The sequence below is a fragment of the Orbicella franksi genome, chromosome 14 (assembly GCF_964199315.1).
Source record: "Orbicella franksi chromosome 14, jaOrbFran1.1, whole genome shotgun sequence".
Lineage (NCBI taxonomy): Eukaryota > Metazoa > Cnidaria > Anthozoa > Scleractinia > Merulinidae > Orbicella > Orbicella franksi.
Window position 1 is genome coordinate 16,897,589 of NC_138158.1, and position 20,529 is coordinate 16,918,117.

Consider the following 20,529-nt stretch of genomic DNA (forward strand, 5'->3'; position numbering starts at 1 on the left):
CAATCTAAGAAATGACAATATAATCACCGAATGTGAGTGGCGAGAGTTACAATGTTTTCATTGAGACAACTAATTAGAATCTACTGCAAATAATTATAATTTATGAGCACTTCAGTCTGAACACCTAGCAATAAATTTTATTGCCTCTAACCTACGGCTGTAACTGGCCATAGGTTTAACATTTCCTTGGAGATGTTGGCATCGGCGCGGTGTTACGCTTTTAAATACACGGTCAAAAACCGGGCGGTTTAAGATTATCGCGTATTTTGCTCAGGTACAGTTGAATCCCATTATCTCGAACGCTCCAGGGAAACGAAAAATAGTTCGGCATAGTAGGGGCTCGAGATAGCGATAGAAAAAGATCAAAAAAACATAACCAAGGAAATACGATTTGAGTCCGAGATAGTGAAGGGATTCAGATATCCGAATTCGAGATAGCGAGGTTCAACTGTATTGTAATATTTAAGCAATAAATTTTGACGTTAAGCTATTACAGTTGTTAGTATATACTACACAAGTGAATAGTGCTTTACGCGAGAGATTCTAAAATTTCCGACCGCTTGTCACACATAAAATAACGTTTTGGTCCGCTAATCATTTAGCTTGTGTGGTATATACTAAAACAATTATTCACCTCAGCGTCGGTGAAAGTGATGGATATTTACCTCCACTTCGGTGAATAATTGTTAATTATAGCCATGGACGTTGAAAAATCAACTCAGGTCTGAGAACTTTAATCATAAAGTCCTGATTATTTTTTTTTTTCGTTGCAGCAGGGTTTTGTTTAGAAGGTTAATGCATTCAAATTTTTTTCTTTCTTGGAAAGCTGACGCTTAATGTACCGATAAAAGCATTTTATAATATTAAAATCACATGACTGCCCACAAATATACTAGTCTTACACTGTACATCTAACGTAGCAGCATCTGCGGAATCACTTCCAACCCTATTTTCTGCCACACATTGGTATTCTCCGCTGTCTGTCCTGTTAAGATTCGTTATTGTCAACTGCTTGTTGTCATCTGAAATACTAATCCTGGAAATGTTGTTACTTGTATCTACAGGAGATCCATCTCTGGTCCATGATATTGTTGGTACTGGATTTCCAGTAGCGTTACAAGATAAAGTCACGTTATCTCCTTCTTTAAAGGTATCTCCTTGTGGATGAGTGGTGATCGAAGGTTTCTCTGTGAAGACGTAACAAAAGATGATGTTTTTCGGCTGATCTTTTCAAAAGATATTTTTGACAGATTCCAAAAAGGTAACCATATTGAGTGCAAAAAATCTCTGCCTCTAGAGTCTATAAATATAAAGTAGCACATGCTTTAGGATAATTATTTAAGAAAAAAAGTCTACTTTTTTCGCGCAATGTCGTCATCGTCGTTACAGAGAACGGTTTTTTCACAACTAAAGCGGGTTTGGTCATGAACTGAAGAGAATAGGCTCAATCATCTCAAATTGCTAAATTGCTCTTGATAACCCTAATGGATGGTAATCCCGTGTTAGAGGATATAGGATATCGTTTAGACTATCATTAATGTTGCAGTTCCTAGGGAGTAATGCTTTAATTATCCCGACAAACACAAGCAATAAACACGCGTTCTATGGCGTAAAGGGGGGAACACCGCTCCGCAATCGGCGTGACAGACGAACTTCCATTGCGTGACCAAATGCCAAACTTATCTCCCCAGCGGTTAATTCTGCACTGGATCGGACAAGTCGGCGAGGCCAAAAGCTTGCGCGTCCTAGTAGCTTAACTCTAAACGGCACTACGAGCTGACCTCCGGTCAGCATCGTGCTAGAGTGTAGACAGTTCTCGAGCCTTACTTATCTCCCCAGCACTACGAGCCGACTCCGCCGGCACGTGCTGGATCGGACAAGAAGAGGCATAAAAGAGCGTTAAATAGCGCCACTAAATTAGCGAAAACGAAGCTTGGGGAAGTCGCTACAAGACTTAACCGATAGCGTGGCACGAGAGGTGAACCCCAGTTTATTATTTATATTAATGAACAACGACAATAAACCTCCAAAGGGAGGGAAGGGTGGGAGTTACAATTTCGAGGGCTAACTAAAAGTTACAGTAGTGATATAACGAGCGAATGATGCTTAAGTCCAAGCTAAGCCTCTTTTATAGGTAGACTGATGTCTAGGTTTAAACCAATATAAAATCGTGTACCATGAAACGTACAGAGTCCATGCGGCCTTGAACGAAACAAGAATGGGGCTATTTAAAAGACTAGCCATACAAAAAGCATGATATAGTTAAACCGGACGTTGTTGCAACATGTATACGTGAAAGGCTATTGTGAATATTGTTTAAACTAGACAAGAAAGACTTCTATAATGTTCTAACGCGTAACAGTTCTATTGCGTTACGTTTAACAACAGTAAGCTAGTGACTGTACGTAAATAGCGTCACGCTCCATTAATTGCGCTTTAACGATTGACTTTAAAGCTTTATTAATTTCGCATGACATAGACACACAGCATAAATACCTTCAGAGACAAACATGAGTGCAATTAAAGCATGAACACGTTAAATAATTGGTTTTTTACATTAAAACACACCTCCAATGACAATTACAATCGTATCGGATGAATTGCCAACACCATTTGTAACATCACAGGTGTAATTTCCAGCATCCTGTAAGGTAGCGTTAATAACTGTCAGCTGAATTTGGCTTTCATTGTAGTGTGGAATAGTTATTCTTGAGTCATTTATCTCCGCGCTTGTATTTCTTGCTATAACAGTTCCATTTATTTTCCACAGCACTTCAGACGCTGGCGGTGAAGCATCATACCGGCAGGTCAGCTGCATATCGTACCCTATAGCTTTAAACTGTGTTGGATCTCCATCAATTGTCACTACTGGTACAACTACAATTGAAACACAGTTGGAGTTAGAATGAAATATTTCGGAACGCCTGTAGTGTCCCTTTCCCCCAAGAATAAGAAACGGAACAAGAATTTCTCTTTTTATTGAATTGACTATTATGTATTATCTCTCTTTAAACTCTCTTAAACATGACTTTACATCTTATCTTCTTGAAGCTTTATTAAATAAGGGAATATTAAGATTCTGTTTCAGGGTTCATTCTGTTGTACCTTGTTCTACTGTTAAGTTACTGATGCAATGTTATTTAAGGTGAAACGAGCACAGGCAGATTTTGTAGGCTTCCTATTGCGGGATTGCAGTATCCAGGTTTCAACTAAATTTATTAGGTGGCTGGCAAGCATTTGTTAGCGCCTCTACTTTAATAGACTAATCCTACCACACTTTTTAAGTTGACAATAATGGCATCAAACAAATGCCCATAAATATAATCATTGGCGAACAGGCTATAATCATTTTCTTGACAATACTAGCAACTGAAAAACGAGTCCGATGGTCACCATTTGGTATCACCGAGTTGAAATCAGCATGCCAAGATTTAACTTTTTACTAAGTCTAGATAATGAGGGAGCGGACTCAGAACCAACCTAGATTTTGGAAAAATAAAAGCGCCTTCGAACCCCCTCCTAGAAGTGTTTTCAAATTTGGAAAAACGTTGCATGATTAGCATGTTCAAACATGCTAATCTCAATTCGATATTAATCGGGGGGAGGGGGAGAGGGTGAGGGGGTCAAATTAAATCGCCCATAAATCTAAAAAAAATACAAAAAAAAAGGGTGTTTCAACCCGTTATACTGTTGTTACGGCAGCCTTTTGCATCACGAAGAAAGCCTTAACTTGTTCATCAACAATTGGGCATTTGTTTGATACCATTATTGTAGCATCAACTGTAAACGAGGAGTAGCTTTGATGATCAAGTTCTGAAAAATGCGGGAAACCGTGATGAGCCACCGTAAAAGAACATGATTTGCCACAACCATTTTATCTATTTACGTCTATTGCATCTGTTTATTCATTCTAAAATGAAATCTTTAAAATATTTAATCCTTCATAACGACAAAAGGAGCTTTTTCCTGTATTGAATATGCTCTCGTCTCCTCTAAAACATGTCCTAAGAACTAGAAGCGACGATTCGTGACCTCTAATTGAATTTCTTCCTTCTGAAAAACAAAAGTGTCAAGTTACCTTTGTAACTAAGAATGAAAATATCTCGCCCATTTGCATACTACTTACTCAAGAACTGCCTCAAAACTCAAGACTCATCTCGTTCATAACTAGGCACCATTACACCGAAAATTATGTACTCTAAAACAACCCAATGCATGTATGTAACTGTCACACTCCCCTCCAAACCGGACTAAAGACCACAAACCGGCAACATACACGTCACTCTTTATTTTTCAATTACCAAAGTCCTTATCTTTAATACAATAAAACGCCCAAGACTTCATGTACCTCACTAAAGTTATCTTGAACAAAAATACTTTCCTTTTTCTCCTACTACAAATCTTGCTGGCTATTAATTTGAAAAAGCGAAAACCCTGATAACATCGAAGAGAAAAGATTTAGTTTCATTTAAAACGTATCTTCTCATTCCAGTAGTACACAAGAAGCATTGTAATTGTAAAATCGTCACAGAATAAAATCTTTTTGTTCTGTTGACGAAATTAATCGTAGCCTATTCGCTTTTCACATTGAAACTTATCAATGGATGTTGGAATTAACGACACGCTCGGAACACTCATTACGAACTCTGCAGCGATATTTAGGTTTCAATACAACACGCAAATGATTTGAACCTGGTCACAACCTCTTCACATTCCCAGTAGTGCATTCCATCCCCCTAACTGATACGATTGTTCCTATCATAGAAACCGCATCAACATTTTTTTTCATTCACATCTTAAACCTAGTAGTAGAGCGGCTAAGACTCATTTAATTCAAAACCTTACCTAATGGGAAAAGCTCACCCTTCATCGCATGCTCGCAGTTATATGCCAAACACTTTGTTTCTTTGACTGATTATCCAATTGGAAACGATTATCAAACCCGCCCACAAAAACCTCAACCTAACCCACAGAAAATACCGAGGTAAGCCCAATATGTGAGTACTTCCTCCTCTTTTATTGAAGAATAAATATGGCCATTAATTCTAAACTGTATCGGGATCAAGTCTTCTCACATACCATTTAACTTTACACCAAGAAATTTGATTGGCTGTTCATAGTAGATCCAGTCTAATTGGTATGACATACATGCATCTCTCACTCACTCACTCATCCAGTGACCCGCCATAACATACACCAGACGCGCCGACTAAGAGGTATTTTTTTTTTACAAAAAAATAACTCAAATATAAATTACATTACGCCAGTCACGTAATACATGTAGCGTGTTTAATCTATGTGACTTTGAACCTATATTTTGGGCTTTATCCATAGTTTTATGTACCATGCGTGAAATAATGAAACGATGTTGTAATAACGACATGGATCGACTCTATTTTTGTATGACTTCCCACAAAACATGGCCCACAAATGGAACAGAAACAGACTAGAGTGCCCAACAACAGAGTTCTTTGAACATACTGCATTATGCAAATTTGAGAAGAGACTGTCGCGAACTTTTGCATTTTACCTTTGTGAACTTTAATTGCCCAGAATTTTTTTACCATATTATTATAGTAGAAACGACATACGTTTGCACAGTACTTGCTTTGTTTCCATATCGGACATACCAAGGTGCGTTTTAAGCCTGTAAAACTACGCATTTTTTGCCGTTTTCCTAGGGGCTTGAAAAGGCAATTCTTCGACGGTCGATAGAATCCTTCAAAATGCTTGAAAAATTTCAAACTGGCTATTGTTAGATAGAAGAAAGGTAAAGCTCTTATGTTAAGTTTACCCCGTGTTCTCACAGCATGAAATCCAGATTTACGGAGACTTAAAGGTTGCGTAAATCTGCGTAAAGTTACGTTACAAGCTTTACGTCAACTTTACGTACTACGTAAAGGTATGTAAAGATAGCTTTACGCGAAAGTGGCGTAAAATCAGTGTAAACCTTGTGTATAGTTTCTGAGTCGACTTTAAGTTTATTAACGCATGGTGTAAAGGGTACTTAAAGTTGTTTCTTCAGCCCAAATCAAACATAAATGAGATAATTCGTTAAGATGCAGAAGTTTTAGCATATTGTTGTGAGAGCACAATGAATAACACATCCCCAAAACAGTCTAACCCTATTTTGAGAGTTAAAAGTTTGCAACAATTTTCATTCTGAGAAATATGGTCATAACTGGGATGTTAATATCGCTAAACACAAACGAATTTATTTATTATTCAGATTCTGTTTTCGTTTCCTTATACTTTTGTAGCAATGATCTCGCCAGAAGAACCAGAAGAGAATAGATTTGTGTTTTCGGCGGTAAAACCGGCAGGGCTAGCTCTACGCAATGCTGTCTCCATTTCTTGTTTGAATTCTTCAGCGTCGTCTTTTCTCGTCCAGCATTCATAGTGTACATCATAATAAAGCTGACGATGCTTCCAGAATGCGGTCCTAGACAGATATTCATTGCAATGCGCGCACAAGAGTCTACTTTGCTTTCGCAAGCAATGCATATATGCTTGTTAGTTTCTGTTTAAAAACAGTTAGACTTACTATCGGCCGGACTAATCGGCCGGGAAAGACACTGGGTCCCAGATTATCATGAGCCAATCGTGTTTCTTTCATGCAAAAATAAGCCAATAGGAAAATGCGAATTTATTGGCGGGAACGTGGCGGCTCACTTTGTCGGTAAAGCTTTGTCGACGTTGTTTATTTCCTGTCATCGTGTCCTTTAGTGTGTCATTTCTAGCTATAAACTGGGGAACTGTGAAGTTGACGCAGCAGATTTCGCTTGATCAAAGCATTGAAATAGGGAAGACCATTATGTTCTTCTTCTTCAAAGAGTTATAGATGAAAACACACGCTTGCGAGAGGCAATAGAACCACGGGACAACGAACAGAAACGTGTACTTGAAGAACTGTAGGCAAAATTCGAGAGCAACAGTGCCAATACGCCGACAAGAACCACTGGCAGGAAAAGAAAGAGAACGATTGCCGTTTCCCCGCAATGCCTTGTAAGTGTTTCATAGTTGTCATTTTGTAATTCACAGTAGTTATCGATCAAGCAAAACTGTTCAGCGTTGTTTGCGATCGGAGAGGTCATCAGACGTCACAATGTTTGATGTGTTATCATGACCTATCATCTATACACGTGCACGTGGTTGTTTACGGGTTTTAGTTTATTGCTTGGCTATCTTTAAAACGAGGAATCGGGGAATCGGGGAATCGGGGGATCGGGGGATCGGGGAATCGGGGAATCGGAGAATCGGGGAACCGGGGAATCGGAGAATGAAAATAGGAGAACGGGGAACGGGGAACGGGGAACGGGGAATGGGGAATCTTTAAAATGGGGAATCTTTAAAAGCGGGAATCTTTAAAAGCGGGAATCTTTAAAAGCGGGAATATTTAAAAGCGGGAATCTTTAAAATGGGGAATCTTTAAAAGCGGGAATCTTTAAAACGGGGAATCTTTAAAAGCGGGAATCTTTAAAATGGGGAATATTTAATAGCGTTAATCTTTACTGAAAAGTGAACGAGAATCTCTCAGTTTCCCACCGGAAGCTATTTATTCTGTCACATGTATCAACTCAACAGGCACAGAGACAGTTGTGGAATTTATTCATTGTAATTATATTGCACGTTATTAAAGCACATCGGTTTAGCGGGATAGTAGAGCGGTTCAAATCTCGATTCTCACTTTTTGAGATCCGCTAGACCCACCGACCAAAGAATCGAACCGCCTGGATTTATCTTAACTCCGGACTGTGACGTTTTTAAATTGAGTTTCGCAGCGATGGATATTTGTCCTAGCCTTATCATGTGCTAATGGAAGGACTTACGACTTAACGACAAATGCATGGCACGGAAAACACGTTTTTGGTTATTTAATCGATAAATCAACAGTCCCCCAAATCTGGTTTCACATGACGTCGCTAAAATTCAAACTACAAAACTATTGATTCTCCTCAGATTTTACTTTCATGATGTATAAGAGCAGCTGAAAACTAATATTCGTACAAATTTTCGCTCCAAGTGGGTTCTTGGTCTTGGCCGCGTGACGCGGCGTTTACATGACGGGCAAGAAAGCTGTCATGTTGGTTGAAAGAGTGACTTATTTCGGGGAATTTGGCTATCTGAACAGTTCATGTATTAGAAAAACTATAATTTTTAAAATGTTTTTGAGTTCCTGGAGAGATAAATTCACACTTTTGTACCAAAACTCAATGACAGATGTTTCCGTTGTTTTCCGGCCGCCATCCCGATGGGCGCCAGGATGGCGTCTCCATCAAAATCTCTATAAATTTGGGTAAAAAATTTCTCCGCATATCATGCGTAAGAAACATTACTGTGACCTGAATCTTGGCGAAAGTCTTCCCATATTTACCTTCGTTCTCTTCAAGATTCTGGACTTTATTATTTGAACTGTTTTGATTTTGATTTTGATTTATTTTGAACGGCGTGACACTGAAAATCAGCAATAAAGTAATGCGATTCTCGATGCCCGAACGATGTGGCGGCGAATTTCGCGTGTAATCCGTCCTTGTTTGCTTCATGATACCTCTTTCTACGCCATGCAGTGATGCAAAGACAATTTCAAAGTGCCCATTGCATTCACTTTAAAGAAGAAAGAATCGGTCGCTTTGAAGGAAAGCGGAATGATCTCGGCGAACAAGATGTGATAGGGGAAGGGTCGTTGGAGCCGTTTTCATCTTAAAAACCAGGAACGAGGGAAAGTCGAAACAGTGGTTGACAAGAAATCACCCGCCTTTAAAGATTCCCGCTTATAAAAAAGATTCCCCGCTTTTAAAGATTCCCCATTTTAAAGATTCCTCATTTTAAAGATTCGCCATTTTAAAGATTCGCCATTTTAAAGATTCCCGTTTTTACAAATTCTCCATTTTAAAGATTCTCGCTTTTAAAGATTCCCGATTTTAAAGATTCCCGCTTTTAAAGATTCCCACTTTTAAAGATTCCCGCTTTTAAAGATTCCTCATTTTAAAGATCCCCGCTTTTAAAGATTCCCCATTTTAAAGATTCCCGCTTTTAAAGATTCCACGTTTTAAAGATTCCCGCTTTTAAAGATTCCCCATTTTAAAGATTCCCGCTTTTAAAGATTCCCCATTTTAAAGATTCCCGCTTTTAAAGATTCCCCATTTTAAAGATTCCCCATTTTAAAGATTCCCCATTTTAAAGATTCCCGCTTTTAAAGATTCCCCATTTTAAAGATTCCCGCTTTTAAAGATTCCCCATTTTAAAGATTCCCCGTTCCCCGTTCCCCATCCCCATTCCCATTCCCATTCCCATTCCCATTCCCATTCCCATTCCCATTCCCATTCCCATTCCCGTTCCCCATCCCCATTCCCATTCCCATTCCCATTCCCATTCCCATTCCCCGATTCCCCGTTCCGCGTTCTAAAGATAGCCTTTATTGCTTTCTGTTTCATCAGATCTTTTGCTACCCCGGTTGCTCTTTTATAATCAGGTATTATTCCAGAAATTCTGTTATCTCAACCTCTTTTGATACTATATTTATGTCGGGTAGGCGAAGTTAATAAAGAAAACTATTCTTGATCGTTTACTTTGAGGTACCGATCTGAGAGAACGGCCGCGAAGTGACCAAGCAAGCGCGTGCATTTCCGCGCGCTAGGGAATCGGCCACAGAACCAGCGTCCAAATGGCGCCGATTTAAAATTTCCGGGATTTTTTTTTTCTTTTCGCGGGGATAAGGCACAGACGGGACGGCTAAGGTTTTACTTGTAAGACAGCCCTAAGTAAATTATTCTCAGACATATTTTTTAACAGAAGAGTGGTGTTGGTAATAATAGTTAATTTTTAGCTCGAAGTAGAGCATTTTGTAAAGTGAAACATAAAGTTTGTCTTTGTCGCAGCAGTGCTGGCTTTCGCTTTTTTTCCCAATCTTTCTGTACAAATTAACCTCTCCTTTTTTTTTAATAATCAGCAGTTAAATAATTACTGATTTCAATATTTTTATTTACAGAAAGACTTTAGAAAGATGTATAAAGTCCTGAAAGAAAATGAAACATTCAAGCCTGACTTCATTTTGGATGAAAGGTAGTCATGGTCTTTCTTTTTGTAACGTGTGATGTGGCATGTTTTGTTCTTTTTTTTTTCCCCCTTTTTTTTAGGGAGTAAAACAAGAAGACTTGTTACATTAATTTTGTTGAACCAGAACCACTGCAATCCACCCCCTGATTTACATTGTAACTATCAAACCGCTGTAGGTGTTAAATTCAGGACTCATATTTTTAGTAGATGTATAAAAATGAGGAATAATTTGGTTGTACGCGTACAGAAACCTACATTAAAACTTTGCCGCATTTAACTAAAAATTTGTTTGGAAGAAGTTTGAGCTTGTGCTTACGTTAAACTGACAAGTTATTTCTATAACAAGTTTTTAGTGGGCTTACAGGGCATTTACTGAAACTGGGGCCACCCAGGCATTGAAAACCAATCAGACGGCAGAAATGAAACAATAGATTCCAACATTTTCAAATCCAGCTAATCAAATGTCCTGTTTAATTCAAATCCAGCCAATCCAATGTCCAGTACAAAACGATCAAATCTCAACTTGTTCGTTGTGATGTGACAACTACGGTGTCGCTGATCAATAAATTGCCAGCTTAAACGTTTAGTTGGAATCTATTGTTTCAGTTCTGCCATCTGATTGGTTTTCATTGTCTGGGTGGCCCCGGTTTCAGTAAACGCATCGTAAAATGCGGAAGATTAACATTTTCTTATCACTTTAAACACAGGAAGTTTAAGGGCCAGTAACTAAAATCAACCAATCCGATTGCTCCATTGCAAGTGCAATAGTCTATATTTCTAAATATCAGACTGAGAAGATACTGTCCCAAATGATCCTGTGCATGATTTTCGTGCAGTAATACCTGACAAAAGTTGAAAATAAAGCTGTTTCAAATGAGAAGCCCTCTCATACCTTAGACGGTTTGTAAACTGTATCTATTGGAATGAATTTTTTTTTTGTCTCTTACTAGCCTCGCTTGCTGGGGAGACATTGTATTGGCCCTCATTCTTTGCTGTACAGACTTCTGGCAGAGATTATCCCAGTACATCCCTTACACTTGTTAATGAGATGTATTAGAGTGTATAATTATCTCCTTTTATTGAAATGTTTCTTTTTCCACAGATTCACATCAGAGGAAAATCAAGAATTGTATACATGCATGTAGTAGATTGCAGGAAAACAACTACACACAGGCATCTCATCAGGCTGTCCCTTGACTGTTGAAATGAGAAACAGTGATAATACAATTTATTGATCCAAATGTATCCATTTTTAATTTGAATCAATTTGACCGGTACACAACATAAGGTCATACATGTACTTTGAAATAAACAACATAGTCATGATTAATGACAAAATGTGAGTGTTCAGTGGTCAAATTACATTTACCATTTGGTTCTTCAGTTCTAAATGTAGAAGTCCATATTATGTTTCAAAGAACTAAATTGTACTTTATTTTTTGGCTTCCTCTCCTCTAACTTTGTTTATTTGTTCAGGCTAATAAATAATCATCTCTCTTTTAAGCCCTCTGTTTTCATCTCTTATCTCTCTTTCTCTATACAAGTATTTAAGACCCCACCCCCCTGTCAACCATTCTTGAATTATATAAGCCCTGCAAGCTTTATTATAGAGGTCTATAGTATATGTTACAGTATTATTAATAAAAAAAAGTAAATGTGTTACCATTATTAAATGACTAATTCAGTGGTGTTATAACAACATTATTATTATTTGCTTGATGGAAGGTGCTACTGCAACCTATTTTAAGAGTTTGCACGATTCTTCAAGTAGAGCTAAAACTGGAAAGTTAGAGAGACATGGCATCCTCTGTAGGAGACAAGGGAGGAGGAGAGATGTAACTTTTTTCCATTATGATGAATAACATCTATTGTTATACAAATTTACTTTGTAGAGTACAAATAACTCGTGAAACGAGTACAAATATCACACAACATATCTGTACTCTTCTCATTCTCTTCCCCCTGGCCCCCTTCCCGCGAACCACGTGAAAGAAGTAAAACATTGGCAAAATTTTGGGAACAGATAATGTTGGATAATAGTTCTCCTATTAGACGTTTTCGTGTGTAGTATTTCTGTAAATATTTACTCGTCATTTGTATTTTGACTCACCGTTCTGACTCACCAAAATACTGCTTGACTCATAAAAATATGCTGCAATACTACACATTAAAATGTCTAATAAGATATATTTATTATAATTGTTATACACTGTATGGCTATGTTGTGGTTCAATTTTATCCTTGGTTCAAATTTTATTCTCCTTTGTTTTTGGGTATGGTGACATACTTTAATGAGTTTGAAACAAAGGATAATAAAGTTAAAACCAAGGATAAAACTGAACCACAACAAATGCACCGGTTACTTTGACTTTAACTACTGTATGGCACATACATGTATTTGACATGTACTAAAATTAAGTGGCAGTGCCGCTAAAAGCGGTCCACTCGACTTCGGGACCAAAAATAATTTTCCTTCATTTTTTATCAGTGAAAAGGGTTTGACACATTTATATAAAAAAGCAATTTATTATTTTCCAATTCCGTATTTTTGCTTTGCCACGAGCCAAAATTGAATTTTGGCCGAACTGAGGTTGCCGACCGTAATCAGAAAGGTAAAATTCACCGATTTTGTGAAGCGTGCTACGTCGCCTAAAATGCAGCTCACGGAATTTCGTTTTCATACGAATTTTAAGGTACATTCATTACTTTGACTGACGAAATATGGAAACTTTTCGAAAAATTCTAAGCTTACCAGCGAGGCTGGAAGACACCTTACTCCGAGGCCTTTGATCACCTACTTAAATTTAGCCAAATTTGTCGGGGAAAATCTCAAAAGTTGGGTCTAAATGAAGCCTAAAAACCACATCACAGTAAATTTCATACCTTAATCAACCGTTCTATAAGTTCAAACCGGTGGGTATCTCCTTCGATTGCACGCGAGAACAGATTAAAATCTGCCACAGCCAGTGTGTTCACATAGCTATCGCTCGTGTCAAAGTTCATTTGCATAACCCTAGCACCCGGTGAAAATACATCTTCTTCCGTTCAGGTTCGTTTGTTGACCTTCTGAGTAGTGCCAAATAGCTTCCTTTAATACTTGTGCACACTCTAGATCCAGTTTTGAGGTGAAGGTTGCGTTAAAGTTGATCAATTCTCAAGACTTGCGAGACTCCAAAAGTAAATAACGGCGCCGGTCTGCAGAAATTAACCGTAGCCGTCGTCCTGACCCTTCAATAAATTCTGGCGCAGAGGTAGCACTAGGAGAAGAAGAAAATCGTAAGTTTTCATTTACCGTTTAATGGCAACTGAATCCTGTACTACTGCCAATACTACGGGAAGCTTGAGGGCTATATGCCCGAATTTGAAAATCAACAACAACGAACACTTGCCGGTTGCATCGCTGGGAAATGAACCTGAATGAACACGACACGCTTGAATAGAACTATGTTTTGCGATGAATGATGGGCTTTACGTCTGTTTTATGCTAGTTGCTTGTCTTTCAGTATCTTGCACAGCGCATAAAATAAACTTCGGTATCGGTTTATCGGACCGTTTACACAACGAAAGCTGCACCAGCTTCGTCAAAATGCCACACAAGTTGTAACGTGACCAATTACCCGGGAGGGGGGTACTCCCTTATATGGGCTATATAGGTATCTGTATGTGAGGCCCCAAACGGAAGGGTTTTTCATAAATAGGGTATCGATTTTGGCCATTGGTTATAAATTCGGTATGGTTTTAGCACTCTAGTCTTGAGTTGGGCATGTTTCTTAGCAGAAGCTACTTTTTCATCATTATCAATAAGACCTTCAACAAAAGTCCTTCATAACGTATGTTTAGGGCAACTGTGTCAGCCGCAACGGTCATAAATAGGCTATCGAATTTTTGGTCAGGTCATAACTAGGGTAGCAAAAAACGCAGATTTTGGTCATAAAGAGGGTGAGGGTTTTGGGAAGTGGGCCGCACACCCCCACTCAACTTGCATAAAAGTTGAGTAGGGGGCATATAGCCCTCAAGCTTCCAGTAGTCTTGGCAGTAGTACAGGATTCAGTTGCCATTAAACGGTAAATGAAAACTTACGATTTTCTTCTTCTCCTAGTGCTACCTCTGCGCCAGAATTTATTGAAGGGTCAGGACGACGGCTACGGTTAATTTCTGCAGACCGGCGCCGTTATTTACTTTTGGAGTCTCGCAAGTCTTGAGAATTGATCAACTTTAACGCAACCTTCACCTCAAAACTGGATCTAGAGTGTGCACAAGTATTAAAGGAAGCTATTTGGCACTACTCAGAAGGTCAACAAACGAACCTGAACGGAAGAAGATGTATTTTCACCGGGTGCTGGGGTTATGCAAATGAACTTTGACACGAGCGATAGCTATGTAAACACACTGGCTGTGGCAGATTTTAATCTGTTCTCGCGTGCAATCGAAGGAGATACCCACCGGTTTGAACTTATAGAATGGTTGATTAAGGTATGAAATTTACTGTGATGTGGTTTTTAGGCTTCATTTAGACCCAACTTTTGAGATTTTCCCCGACAAATTTGGCTAAATTTAAGTAGGTGATCAAAGGCCTCGGAGTAAGGTGTCTTCCAGCCTCGCTGGTAAGCTTAGAATTTTTCGAAAAGTTTCCATATTTCGTCAGTCAAAGTAATGAATGTACCTTAAAATTCGTATGAAAACGAAATTCCGTGAGCTGCATTTTAGGCGACGTAGCACGCTTCACAAAATCGGTGAATTTTACCTTTCTGATCACGGTCGGCAACCTCAGTTCGGCCAAAATTCAATTTTGGCTCGTGGCAAAGCAAAAATACGGAATTGGAAAATAATAAATTGCTTTTTTATATAAATGTGTCAAGCCCTTTTCACTGATAAAAAATGAAGGAAAATTATTTTTGGTCCCGAAGTCGAGTGGACCGCTTTTAGCGGCACTGCCACTTAATTCAGAACAGTCACGTTTGTATAGAACGTAACTCTCCTTTTTTTAATGAAAGACAACAAGAACAGGAAAAGCCAATATTGTCTCCACTGGAATTGCTTTCCTACATCAGGGTGCAACCCCTAGATCTTAACTGTCACAATCTGCTAAACTGGGGGGTAGTATTTTTTGCTGTAAATGCAGTAATCTTGTTTCTGGGTGAGAGACAGTTAACAGTAATTGTTATTATTATAATCCACTCCAAAATTGTGAATTGGATGTGTGGGAAATGATGAGACAAGAAAAATCTTTCAATGCTGAACCAGTATTTTATGGTAATCCTGCCATATTTTTTATCTAAAAGCTATGATATTTTCATTTTCTGTCCAGAAAATCCAGAGGAGACTTTCCTCTTTGAAAGCCATGCCATGGTCTGTGGAAAAGAAGAAGGAAATCGAGGAGGCAGTTGGCAGCATGGAGTGCACAAGTTCAGATGAGTCTGACTGGTTAGAAGATGAGAACGGCGAATTGCGACATTCTGGCTTTCTTGTGAAAAAGTTGCCATGGGAGCGGACTTGCTTAAAAAATGTAAAACAAAGCCTTGATGAACCCTACATGCGTGGGCTTAACTAGCGAGCAAGACAAAATCTCGCCATCAGAAGTGTTCATCGTCTGCCATCTACACGAGGTCCACCCACTGAACTCCTAGAGTGGGTGGTAAGGGTGCTTCCCACCACCAGACCTGCAATGCCTTCCTCTGGAAGTTCGCCTGGTGCCAGACCTACAGCAACTTCCCCTGGTACCAGACTTGCAAGACCTTCCACAGTTGTCAGACCTACAGAACCTTCCTCGGCACCACACCTGCAGCAACTTCCCCTGGCATCAGACCAGCAACAACTTCCCCGAGCATCAGACCTGAAACAACTTCCCTCAGTACCAGACCTGCAACACCTTCCACTGGTACCAGACCTCCCAAACTTTTACCTGGGAACAGATCTGAAAAAAATTTCCCAGGCACCCAGATTGCTGCTCCCTAGTTTTGTAAACTGTTTCAATGCGAATACCGAGAACTTTGTCAATTTTCCAGATATTTTTTGCATATTCAATGAGGCAAAAAGCTGTATTTTCGTTTTTTGCGGATTTCTCGAAGACGTAAAATTCTAAGAAAATTGGAATAATATTTTCGAAAGTAGCTCCCTAAAAGCGTGCTTCAAGCAAAGTTTCAGGATTTCGATTTTTTGAACTTGGCCAGCCATTCTCGATATTTCCAGTCAGTGACTCTTAAAATGTGTCCGTGTATTTTGATAAATTACTAACTTACTTGCTCACTGAAGCATTATACATGTAGTTTCCTATGGCTATTCACACCACATCAGCTAAACATCAATGGAACTTTATTATTTATAAATTAAATGACACACAGTACATGTACAGAATGTAATGATCCTGGTTTTGGTTTCCAAGTAAGCACTCTGGCCTCAATTAGAAACATGAGAGATGTTCAAAACAAAAAATATTCTGACAGAACAGATATGAATTAACCCATCGCACCTGAAGGGTTAAGGCACACCCACCTCGACATGTTTCATACAAGAGCATACAAATTCAGACAGATAAGTAACTTCTTCGGTTTCAACTACACATGCTCAAAGAGAGCTAACTAGCTCCTTTAGGATCTAAAGAGGTTAATGACCTTGATAAATTTATTGCAAACTGCCAGTGGAGGAAATCCCATGTGAAAGCCCTGTTTATAATTGTTGTCTCTTTTTGCATTGTAAAAATATGAGAATTGTGGTAATATCATTTGTCTCATGATGAGGTCACTAGAGATATAGATCACAACATATCAACTGCTCACTACTAGTCTTCATCAAGAAGTACCAATTATATCATGCAGGGGGGCTTGTGATTGTTGCATTCAATCCTTCTTTCCAGCAAAAAGTTTATTTATCAGCATGCTGATGAACAATGAAAATTTACACAACAACATTAAAGCATTACTTACAGGAAAATAGCCAGAAAAAAAATATGACTGAGGCAATGTCTACAGTAAATTAAAATTCTCTTCCTAGATATTTAGCAGTGTTTACCTTCGCCTTCAAAAAAGAAACAACAGAAACGAAAAAAAATGCTGAGGCAAGTGGCTCGGTTTGCCTTACAGTAGCTACGGCCTTGACTAAGGGTATTCCGGGTGAAATGCCTTGTCTTCTTCACTCAACAAAGTATCACTAAGGGTTGCAAGTGAGAAGTAAGAGAATACAGTCGTACTATGTTCTTGGTTTAGGCCTGTCAGTTATGAAATCCTTGATTAAAGCACTGGGTACCATTTATGGGTTTAATTTGTATGTCTGCTTTAGGATGGCATCTTTCAGTTATCAGTCAAAGCTTGAGTCACACTAGCGTTACTCTCCTTCAGGAGTCTGACTCCACTTTCCAGGCTAGTACCCCCATCCCTCTTCCTTCCTCCCTGTAAAAAGTATGTTTACATTTTGTTCAACTAATAACAATGTTTTTGCAGAAAATTGGTAATTCGAGATGATTTATTTAGACGTTTTTAAAGAATGAAGTCTTAATTAAGCTTATTTACAAATCGCAATGGCGGGAAATGGTGTTAAATGACAAAAATGACACTTTTTCTATTTTCTCTTGTTTATTTCAACTAGACTAAGTTTAGAAAATGAGATTGTGAATCTAAAAAGTTAAACTTGATGTAATAAAACCTTGCAATAATTTTATATACAGCGACTTTGCCCCGGGCTTTACCTCGCTTTCTGCTTTTTACAATATGGCTGCCGCTGCCGAACAATTGCATTCCGTATTGGTAGAGCGTTTGTTTCTAGGATTTTCGTCGTCAATGCTTGGCTTTACGGCATATGGTACAGCTCCGAAGGTTTTTGGGCTGGAACTCGAGACCCTGCTTAGCGATTACGAAAGATACCGCTTCAAGAAGTTTCTGCTGAAATGTTTGCTGGTAGCGTGAAGACGAGATGAAACTAGATGAAACAGTTCCCCACATCGCTTCTCATCCTTTAAAGGAATGAAACCAGGCTCATACCACAGATTTTTGAATGAATGCTACTATTAAAGCTGCACAAACACTCATATTTGCCTTAATACTTTGTTGTTCTGAACGGGGAACTCACCAGTTATGACGTCACAAAATTCAGTTCCGACAATTGTCCGACGTTTCCACGAGCCTTTCCGTTTGTAAAGCGAAGAAAAAGTAGTCAAGGTCTAATATCTCGGCGGCTTTTTGACTAAATGAGGTAAAATTTGGGATTATGATTATTTGGATTAGTACCTTTTATTTTAACTTATAATCAAGCTAGGCCTAATTTCGTTGCATTTGACCTTTAAGCGAGCAGGAGTTGAATCAGCTGGTTGAACAAAGGCACTCGGCACTCGGAGACGGACCAAAAAACACAACAAACTGGTCTGTATCAAACTTTTAAGGTTAATAATGCATAGTGGGAATTTTAGAGAGAATTTTCTAGCGATTTGACGACAATAAAATTCAGCACAAGCTTTCACTGTAAAACTTTTCTGGCATGGAAAGCCATTTAAATGCTTTCGGCAAACAAAACACGAAAGCTTTAACAAATCTCTATTTGTGAAGTCTTACATACGAAATCCTATTGTTCTTAAAACGTTAAAGGTAATAGTTTTTTTGAGCTTCAATAAAGGAAGTCTTATCAAATACCGATAGCCTTTGATCAATTATTTCAGTTCCCGGGTTTTAGTTCTGATCGACGTTCGTCGTTCGATCTTGAATTGAACTCTTGAAGACACAGCAGCTCGAAGGAAAGACTGTATCGTGCACAAATATAAGCTTACATTTCTGACAATTTCTTTGGAGCTCAGTCTTCTTTTCATTTAGGCTTATTTTACCAAGTAACGAAAGTGACAGAGATCATGTTCAAAAGCCATTCATGTGTTCAAGATTAGTCTTAGACGCGCAGCTCTTCAAATTTAAAACGAAGTGGAAAGGAAAACGTAACCCACAAACCTGCTATTGAAAAAGAGCATCTCAAACAGCTCAAAGCTTGTTTGTTCGTTTTCTTCTCCACTCTCGCTTTTAAGAAATGTCTGGTTTCATATTGTTCTTTCCTTTTGCTGAAGAGGCCGTGAAGGATAGAGAGCTCAACCACCAAAAGCTTCCACCATGTGCAGTTTGTTTTCAAGTCTTCGAAAAACTGATCCAAATTTAAGCATAACCAATTTTTGAGAGAGGCTTTTACCGAATGCAATTTTCGTTTGTTGTCAGCTTTATATTTAGGTTAACCGAGCAGTTTGAAATTGTTTGTTTGCCCGAGAAACTATTAACTCGTCGCGATCCAAGAAAAATTTTGATGTGTTGCTTTGTCAGATTTTTGAATGAACATTTTCGCGGGGTTTATCGCGCTTTTGACTTCATGTAAGCCAAACGAGATTCAATGACGTGTCCCATTCAAAACTTAGCGCTGAGGAAGAGCTAGGCCCGAGACGTCTGCTATAAACATCTTTTTTAATTTGGCACTGCGTTATTACTATTTACAACTTTTCAACTGTTAACTGTGCCACGCTGCAACTGATCCTTTTGGATTAAAAATATTTATTTCAATTGAGATTCAATATATACTATCTCAAAAGTTTCAATGCGCGCGAGAACTCACGACACGTGCGTGGATCCGCGCGAATATATGTCGTCAGGGTGGTGCAATTTCTTCTAAAAGTAGCAAAATTGTCCCATATCATAGGCGCGCGTGGATTCCAAGACTTACGGTTTCCGTCCCCAAATACATATACGGCTCCTGATCCTGACTATGTCCTATCTCAATTTTCAGTTAAAGAACTAACGAAAAGAGCAAAGTATTACAAGAAAGTAATACAAGCCATCGGGACACGATAGCAACCGGAATATCCAAGGAGTCTGCGCGAACATCACTATTACCGAAAGAAAACATCAAACAAGAAAACAGGAGACATCGTTATAGGAGACGTTGTTCTCATACATGATGACACACCACGCAACCATCTGAAAGTAGGTGTGGTTGGTAATTTACACACAGGGAAAGACGGATCAGTGAGATATGTGTCTTTAAGAGTATACGCTGTGGAAAAAGAGCTTTCAAGACCTTTAGAGACACTGTAAAGTATATCCATTGGAGTTGTCAAACGAAAGCAGCATGCCCAGTAATAGGAAAACAGACAGAGAAACAGTAAATGATAAGCAACATTGTCCTGTACCACTTGCTGCTCAGCCAACAACGCAGAGAATCGAGGAACGATCAAAACGACCAGTAACATTAAGTGAACAATATTAGATTTGCCGTGGGACCATGTAATACTATTCCTATACATTTGTGCTTTACTTGAGTCATATCCCTCTTTTTACATAGAACCATGTTGTATCATGTATAATCTTGTCGGCCTGGCCGGGTGCGTGTCACACATCATGTAATTAAGTACGCCAATATACGAGTCACATGTAATTCTGAACTTCTACAACCAAAGGGGAATTAGGTGTTCACTTCGTTACAACAGTTGCAACACGTACCATGTAAATAAGGTATTAC

At 38.8% G+C, this 20,529-nt stretch overlaps 1 protein-coding gene across 1 annotated transcript in view; it reads right to left on the reverse strand.

The window, feature by feature from the left end:
- Nucleotides 1–20,529, reverse strand: part of LOC145467313 (uncharacterized) — a 152,889-nt gene that overhangs the window by 100,428 nt on the left and 31,932 nt on the right. The window contains exons 3-4 of the mRNA XM_081450853.1: nt 2,569–2,877; nt 903–1,187 (exon numbers count right to left, since the gene is read on the reverse strand). Of these exons, the coding sequence (XP_081306979.1) occupies nt 903–1,187; nt 2,569–2,877 (594 nt within the window). The remainder of the gene's footprint in view (nt 1–902; nt 1,188–2,568; nt 2,878–20,529) is intronic.